This window comes from Cricetulus griseus, chromosome 2, assembly GCF_003668045.3.
Source record: "Cricetulus griseus strain 17A/GY chromosome 2, alternate assembly CriGri-PICRH-1.0, whole genome shotgun sequence".
In the NCBI taxonomy this organism is placed as follows: domain Eukaryota; kingdom Metazoa; phylum Chordata; class Mammalia; order Rodentia; family Cricetidae; genus Cricetulus; species Cricetulus griseus.
Genome location: NC_048595.1, coordinates 366,741,442 through 366,749,997, shown reverse-complemented (window position 1 = coordinate 366,749,997; position 8,556 = coordinate 366,741,442). Strand labels below are relative to the sequence as shown.

The window sequence follows — 8,556 nt, the reverse complement described above, 5'->3', positions numbered from 1 at the left end:
GCTCCACCAAGATGATGTGTCACACTCAGGCCTATGCCACTTCATAGACAGTGGCATGCAAAGTGGCCCTGGGAGTAAAGGCAGGTTATCAGGACATTTTAGTTCTGTACTTTTAGGAGCAATCTAGGGAACCCAGCACAGAAGCGCCCTGCTCTAAAGATCCTAGATGCAGGAGAGAGGGCGAGAGGGTGGTTCATTCAAAATCTGCCCCCAGAACTTAGAAGCCAGGCTCCAGGGAGCCCGTAACCACTGCAAGAACTTCCGAATTGAATTGATCTAGTTCTCATTCTTCCAGCGTCTGAGATAAGAGCTGGGCAGCGGGGAAGCGAGGTGGAGTGGTGGGGCGGAGTGGGAGGCAGGGTGGGGTAGGGGGTGGGGATTAAGGCCTGGGTCCTGGCGGCTGTCCTGTTCTCTAAGGCTGGTCACAGCGCCTCCTCAGGAACCTGAGCTCCATACAGGTTTACTCTCCGCATCTGTACACCTAGAGGAGAAGAGCCGGCGCCCAGGCCAAGCAGGATTCTCCAAAGCTGGAAGAAGATAGCAGATGGCTTCGGGCAAGATTGGCCAGTCCTTTTACCTTGCAAAGGTTTGTCCCCTCCTCCACTCCTCCCCTCCCCGCCCCCCAGGCTTCCTCCACCACAGCGACTTCTCCGTTGGCTTGCCCATTTTCAAAGTTTTTATATTCGGAGAAACCTACAGAGTGCGACCACATCCCGCTTCTTCAAGTGCAAAGAGGCCAGCCATTTCCAGAGGATCTGTTGATAGGAAGTGGGGCCAGGGGGACGACCCACCCTGAATCCGAGGTGGAACGTCACGCGTTGATTAATCCAAGCACTTCAGCCAAATATATTCCACGGAGGTGCGGCAGAGTCCCCTACAGAGAAGAGACTGCTAGCCAGAGACTGTCCCCTGGCCTCAGGCCTCTTTCCCTGTCGCCCCAGCTGCAGAAATGCAATCCCAGAGTTGCTTTTGTTGAAAGGGGGTTGGGGGGACAGATTTCGAATGCAAAACCGGGTATCAGACAGCTGTAAACCGGTGTCGACAGGTTGTCAAAAGCCGCGGGGGCTGGTTAGGAAGGAGCCTGCGGCCTCCGGACCCACACCATCAGCCCCGCCGCGCGAGCCCACCAGAGGAGGAGGTGGCCCCGCGGGCGCGGGGCACCACGTGCTCGCCGTGAGGGGCGGGAGCGGCCAGAGAGGGCGGGCTGGAGGCAGGGAGGGGGCGGGAGGGGAGGCAGGGGCGGGGCCTGTGCTCAAGGGGATGCCAATCAAAGCATCAACTTCAAATTGTGTCTGAGAGCCCGCCGCCGAGCGGAGGGCGGCCGCCGCAGTCGGCGCGCGATCTCGGATCCGGGCGCAGCGGGAGCCGGGCGCCGCCAGCGAGCACAGGGCCCAGGAACAGCGACTGGCCCCCGCCCCCGGGCCCGCCCGAGCGCGCCCGGCCCGCGGCCCCTCCCCCTCGCCGCTTCCCTTCTGATCCCTAGCCGGTCTCCCTGTCCGGGTTGTTAGTGTTGCCGTCTGTCACCGCCGATCCCACGGACATGTCCTTCCCGCAGCTGGGCTACCCGCAGTACCTAAGCGCCGCGGGCCCGGGCGCCTACGGTGGAGAGCGCCCCGGGGTGCTGGCTGCGGCCGCGGCTGCAGCGGCCGCCGCCTCGTCGGGCCGGCCGGGGACTGCGGAGCTGGGAGCAGGCGCGGGAGCGGCCGCCGTTACCTCGGTGCTGGGCATGTATGCCGCGGCGGGACCGTACGCGGGCGCACCCAACTACAGCGCCTTCTTGCCCTACGCGGCGGACCTCAGCCTCTTCTCGCAAATGGTGAGTGTTCCTAGTTCCCGCGCGTCCTCCTGGCCCGGGCCGGCGGCCGATCGCGGCTCCCGGGGACAGCGGGAGTGACTAAGCCCAGCGGGAAAACCGAGGATCCCCTAGCAGTGTCTAGGAAAGGAGCGGGAAGAGTCCAGCCGAGGGGATCCGGCTGCGGAGGCTGCGTCCCCCGAGGACTCGGGAGTGCCCACAGGCCCAGGCAGTGACCCCCGCGGTCTTGGGAGACTGAAGACTTGAGTCTGAAAAAGGGTAGCCGCGCGCTAGTGTAGAGAAGCCTCAGGAGCAGGCCCGAGACGGCAGCAGGCACTGGAGGTCCGGGGCAAATTTGCTTGACGCGGCCGGTGCGACAGGGCAGGCCTGCCGGGCTCCCGCAGCCAGGGCCGCTTAACCAACTGCGCCCTGGCCAGGCGTCCGGACTCACCCCGGCGCTGCTTGAGCTTTCCGTTGGGCCCAAACGACTTTGCTTCTCCCTCCTTGGCAGAGCAGAGACAGTTGCCCTCGACTTTGCCAAAAGTAAGCGGTTAAACCTAGTGGAGTCGGTCAAAACATCTTAACAAACAATAGGCATCCTCAGAGCAAAGAGGTCTTTAAAAGGCGAGGGTAGGAATCGTAGGGCTCAGGGATTAAGAAATACTAAGATGACATAAATTCCGGCTTCCGAAACGGTGTTTGCCTTTACTTTCCTAAGTTGCCAAAGTTTTCATTTCATTTGAACCGAAAGAAAATCACTTCTCTTCCCGCGGTTACATAAGGAAGAATTAAAGGAACAGTGTCCCAGGGCTTAAAAATAAATGGTGCCCTCCAATCTCCGGTCCCAGTGGGTGTCAGATGGGGGAGGGGGTGCAAATTTAATTCTCCGCAGGAGCCTTGGCCAGTGTCTTCTTCCAAACGATCAATTTTCCTTGGTCTGACTGAAAGGTCGGGTCGCTTAAACTTGAGGCCGTTGGCAAATTGCGAGGTGGGCGCGGGGTTTTCCCGAGGCAGCCTATGCCGCACTGCTGTCTTCTGGATAGCGCAATTTCCAGGAACCCTGAATTACCCGGTCTCTAGAAAAACACGAGACCAGACCCCCTAAAAGATTGGCTTCCAACTGTGCGGGAGCAAAGCGGTCGGTGCGTTCCCCCCCCCTCAACTTTTCTTGTAGTTTAGAAAGAAAGCCCATTTCTCAGTGGTCAGGCCAGCCGCCTCTCTGATGCTCTCTAACCAGGGAGATCAATCCCCATTTTGTCGGGACAACCTGGATGCCCAGGCAGCGATGAGAGAGTTACAAGGTGCCCTTTCAGAAAATAATTCCCAGCAGACCAAGGACAACATTTCTCTTTTGCGATCACAACTTAAATACTTTGGAGAAGCGAGAAGTACATTTTACAACGACAAAGCCCAAACGAATTCGGGCCACAGAAGCCTTTCCCGCGTGGCCTCGATCACTAAATTAATTAGTTAAAAAAACACGCTTTTCATAACTTTCTTAGTCCTCCCTTGCTAACTTTGCAGCTGGATCCTTAAAAACAAAACAAACAAAAAACAAAAACGGAGTTTGAAGGTTTTTTTTTTGTTGTTGTGTTTTGTGTGTGTGTGTGTGTGTGTGTGTGTGTGTGTGTGTGTGTGTGTGTGTGTGTGTGTAACAGAAATTTTGAATACAGATGTGAGCCATTTGGGATCCCTGCCTGTATACTTGTGGGGGAAGGAGGGTCTGTTCCCACTTTGGTGAGTTAGGGAAGGGTCCACAGGAGGTTTTGTTGTTGTTGAGTTTTGTTTTCTTTTTAAACTAAAGGGAAAATAAAATTTGTCCTCTAAGGTGTTTGTGTTACCTCCAGGTCTCCTATGGGGTTCTTGGAAAGTAAGCCTAAATCCAAACCCTCAGTAGAGGCATTGCTTTCCAATCTTTTATGATCCGGTATTTGGAAACCAAAAGATAAAATTGTGAGTGAACGTCTGTCTGAGCAATTTATGGTAATAATGAGGCCTAATGAGGCTGTTAGAAAGATAAAATGTTATTTACCAAAAAACCTGATGGGATAATTTGACTTGCTGTGTTTTACTACTGATGATAAAAAGAATATTGATTGCAAATAAATCATGGCCTCTAAATGCCTGCAAACAGTTTGTGTTTGCTCCGCCGCAGATCAAAGTCAAACTTAAGCATAGATAAAGTAGCCGAGAAGAGGCCCAGGAAACTGAACCGGTTCCCCTGAGCTGCAGCCTGTGGCTCCAGGGCCTGGTGTTAATATTTTACAGGATAAGCTCTCCTTTTGTATTTTTTTTTAAAAGTGTTTTGTCATTGTTGGTGAGGATGGCCAGGATTAAAATTTTAAATTACCTGTCACCACTACGGACCTCTAAGTGCGAGTGAACCATTATATGCAGATTAATTTGGGAGGACAAAGGAGGACTCTGCTTCAATTTTAAATTAGTAGTGAATTTAGACTGAAAAAATACTCTGGATGGTTTATTTTGATTGAATCCTTCAGGGTGGGAAGGAGGGGCCTTGGGTTCTGGTTGCCTCACTTTGGAGAAACTGTTTCATCCGCCTATATAAAAGGTTTCCTGTCCCAGTTAGTGTAAACTGAACTTGTAAATTTGAATTTTGTGGAGTGGTGGTGTTGGAGACCCAGGGTCCTGGGAAGACCGCGGTGGGGAGGAGGGAGGTCATGCTGTGTTCTAAAAATTCAGGACTTCTAGAAGTTTTTTCTAGAGTGAACGACAGAAAAAAAAAAAAAAAAGAATCCATGGAGGTGGAGGAGATTCAGTGCATTGCAATCCCGCTTAAGACTCAGGCTGCATTGACTGTCCAAATAGTGTGTGTGTGTGTGTGTGTGTGTGTGTGTGTGTGTGTGTGTGTGTGTGTTTTCTGAGCCTGGTGAATCAGGTGCCCGAGAGGCCCCCAGGGTCCACTGGAGCGTGGATCTTCCTTTCCAAATTGTTGGAACTCACCTCTCCTCTCTCTTTTCTCCCTCTATTTCCTTTCTCATCTCTCTTGGTCTATGGTTGCTTCAGGGCTCTCAATATGAACTCAAGGACAACCCGGGGGTGCACCCAGCCACCTTTGCAGCCCACACGACACCTGCTTATTATCCCTATGGCCAGTTCCAATACGGGGATCCCGGGCGACCCAAAAACGCCACGCGCGAGAGCACCAGCACACTGAAAGCCTGGCTCAACGAACACCGCAAGAACCCGTACCCCACCAAGGGAGAGAAGATCATGCTGGCCATCATCACCAAGATGACCCTCACACAGGTCTCCACCTGGTTCGCCAATGCGCGCCGGCGCCTCAAGAAGGAGAACAAGGTGACATGGGGGGCGCGCAGCAAGGACCAGGAAGATGGTGTCCTCTTTGGCAGCGACACGGAGGGCGACCCGGAGAAGGCCGAGGACGACGAGGAGATCGACCTTGAGAGTATTGACATCGACCAGATCGACGAGCGTGATGGGGACCAGAGCAACGAAGACGAGGAAGACAAGGCTGAAGTTCCTAGGGCACGCGCAGCCCCTCCCGCCCTAGCTCGGGACCAGAGCTCGCCGCTGTCGGCCGCCGAGGCACTCAAGTCCCAAGATTCGCCCTTGGGCCTGGCTAAGGAGGTTTCAGAGCCTGGCAGCACGCGCCTGCTGAGTCCTGGCGCCGCGGCGGTCGGCCTGCAGGGCGCGCAGAACAGCAAGCCTAAGATTTGGTCGCTGGCTGAGACAGCCACTAGCCCCGACGGGGTGCCCAAGGCGTCTCCACCGCCACCCTCCAGCCATCCCAGTGCTCACGGGCCTCCCAGCGGCGCGCCCCTGCAACACCCGGCCTTTCTGCCCAGCCACGGACTGTACACCTGCCACATTGGCAAGTTTTCCAACTGGACCAACGGCGCTTTCCTCGCACAGGGCTCGCTGCTGAACATGCGCTCCTTCCTGAGCGTTGGTGCACCACCCGCCGCACCCCATGGCCCACATCTGCCCGCACCACCACCTCCACAGCCGCCTGTCCAGGTTGCCACTGGAGTGCTCCATGGTGACAAGGCCTCTGCACGTAGCAGTCCTGCCCTTCCAGGTACTGAGCCAAAAGTTTGCATCCACTTGAGGCCAGACAAGATACCTAGACATGAGTGTCAGTGGTGGTGGTGGGTAGGGGTGATTTTAAATTAAGGATCTAGGCCAATTTCTCTCTGAGGTGCCGAGTTGTACCCAAGGGCTTGTCCCAGGGAGGGGTAGGGGTAGACCTTGGTCGCAGGAAATGAACATTAGCGAGGAATCAGAGCGTAGGGGCCCCTCCAACTGGCTGACCCCACTACCTATTCCCCCTCTCCTAACCCCGCACACCTTCTGTTTCCTCGCAGAGAGAGACCTAGTTCCCAGGTCGGATTCGCCCCCACAGCAGTTAAAGTCGCCCTTCCAGCCTGTGCGCGACAAGTGAGTGCTCTTTGCTTTTGTTCTGGGGCGGGAATGAGCATAGCTGGGTGGCAGTGAGGGTAATTGGAGAGCACTTCCCGTCAAGCCTGCTCCAATTCTCAGGATCGGGGAGCCTTGTGGGCGGCGGTCTAACTCCAGCCCCGGCTCTGCCTGAAGAAGCCTCGGCACCTTGGCACTTGATCTGTCTACTCATTGCTGGTGTCTTCTTGATGTGTTTCTCGTGCAGCTCGCTGGCCCCGCAGGAGGGAACGCCTCGGATCCTCGCAGCCCTCCCGTCTGCCTGATTAAGGGTCATCTTTTACTTTTGCGGGGGATGGGAGGGGGAGGGTTTAGGGAGGGAGGAAACGAGGGAGGAATTAAGACAAATATTTGAGACTTGTGTAAAGGACAAACGTGATTCTCACGCATTGCTCTCTGCAGAAAGGGACTCATCCCGCTTAAGAGCTGGGGGGGTGGTGGCTCGGGTTGATTATCCGATTCGGTAAATGCCCGCCCCCCCACCGTGTATGTGTCTTCTTTTCTTTGTTTCTTTTTTTCTCCCTTTCTGTATATAGCGTGATTTCAGATTGTAAATAGCGCGTCAGCGAACTTGTTTAAATCATATATTTTTGTCTAATAAACTAAATGAAACGATGTCCACGCTGCTGCAGCTGTTTGTCCCCGTGCTGGTGCGTTTTGGGGGAGGTAAGGGTGCTTGCGGTCTCGAAATGTTGGGCAGAGTCCAGGGGCTCATAGTTACACCAAAGAGGCTCCTTTGGGAGTAGGGCCTTGGAACAGTGTTCCCACCAAACAAACCACTGTGTCAGGCGCAGTCTTTCCGTGGTGGCGGTGGCTGAATTTGTTCATTTTGCTCTTAGGCCAATTTCTTGTTGGCAGTTTAATTCTTTGCCACGCTTAGACAAGCGTTTATCTGGAGCAGCCTTTCTCAGAACGTAAATGGGTTCAATTTTAGGCAGTTTACAAAAACGATGCTTTAAAGTGGATCAAAATGGGGGAAAATGAAGAGAATTTCCAATCATACTCCCAAAGGGGAACTTCGGGCTCGAAATCAATTACTCACTAGTGGTGTGAGCGGTGCGTTTTGGCGGAGGGTCGTTTTCTGGGCAGAGCATGGACATAATGGAGTATGAAATATTGCTCGCAATGTGTTTATTTACTTGTTTAAATGTGAAGAGGAGAAAACGGAAGGTTCATTTAAGATCCTCATACAGGCTAGTGAGATGGGTTGCGGTTCCGGGTTTCGGGGTTCCCTGCGCTGCTTGTGATTCATGAGGCAGTGGCTTCAGAGAAAGAGGTGCTCATGTGAGGGGGGCCGCGGGGGGGGCGTCTGAGAGCTCTAGGGGCTTGCGAAGGGTGCCTCTCTAAACCCGGGTAGGGCGATCTGCGACCCACTGCGCACCAACTGAACTGCAGAACGAATAGTTCCCTGGAAGCCAGAGATGGGTTGGAGGAGGCTGGGAGCGACTGTAACAACAATGCCGGGAGGAGCTGGCGTCTGGTGCTCGGCTCTCCGGTGGGAAGGAGCTTTGAAAACCACAGCTGAGTTAGGAGGCCAGCTACTCCAGCTCCTTGGTTTTACTAGCCGGTCGCGTGCAGCACTCTCCAGCACTGTGGGAGGCTTGGTAGACTCTGAGACAGGACTTTCGGGACTCTGATGATTGCCGGATTCGTGACGTCTTTGCAAGCACACACTAAAACTGCGGACAGGGATGTAAACTCCACACGTGGGAGGGAGCAGGTTTAGTGGGGAAAGTCGAAGTCGTGTAGCCCCTCCCTATCTTGAGCTCAGCTCTTTCCAGCCTCCGGGGACTTGCTCTATCTCCCAGGCTGCTTAGGAGAGTCGGAGAGTGCAAGACTGGGGCTGAGTAGGGGAAAACAGGGTGTCCTTCTGTTCCTTGCTTGCCTGGAACAGGCATTGCCACCGCCACTCCGAAGCCAGGACAGTTTTCCTTTTCTCAGTTCTTCCCACTCTTGCCCAGCAGTTAGGTGAGGGTTGTGCTTCTGGACCTCCGGACTGGAGAGAGGCGCAGAGCGGCTGCCAAGGCAAGTGACTGTACTGCACATGGGATCATGCGTCAATTTACGGTGGATCTCGGGCGGGACACAGCAGCGGAGGAGCTAGGAAGCCCAGATAGGTGGACCTGGGTCCGGTTGACTCCCTCTGCTAAACCGGTGGGAGCTCCGAGGTCTGAATGGACAAGCTCGAGGCGCCCTCTATGGTCCAAAAGCAGAACGGGGCCTTGACCCCTGCTGGCGTTTCTAAGGCTCCTTGAAACCCTGGGACACTTGCATCTTGGGACTCCCTGGGCAAGAGCATGGATTTGTAGTAACAAGGCTTAGTG

At 54.7% G+C, this 8,556-nt stretch overlaps 1 protein-coding gene across 1 annotated transcript; it reads left to right on the top strand.

Annotated features, from left to right (window-relative positions):
• The first annotated feature begins 1,540 nt into the window (after positions 1 to 1,540).
• On the top strand, positions 1,541 to 6,498 carry Irx1 (iroquois homeobox 1). Its single transcript, XM_027400126.2, has 4 exons — positions 1,541 to 1,816; positions 4,820 to 5,855; positions 6,142 to 6,214; positions 6,441 to 6,498. The coding sequence occupies exons 1-4, from the start codon at positions 1,541 to 1,543 to the stop codon at positions 6,496 to 6,498; spliced, it is 1,443 nt and encodes a 480-aa protein (XP_027255927.1).
• The last annotated feature ends 2,058 nt before the right edge of the window (positions 6,499 to 8,556 follow it).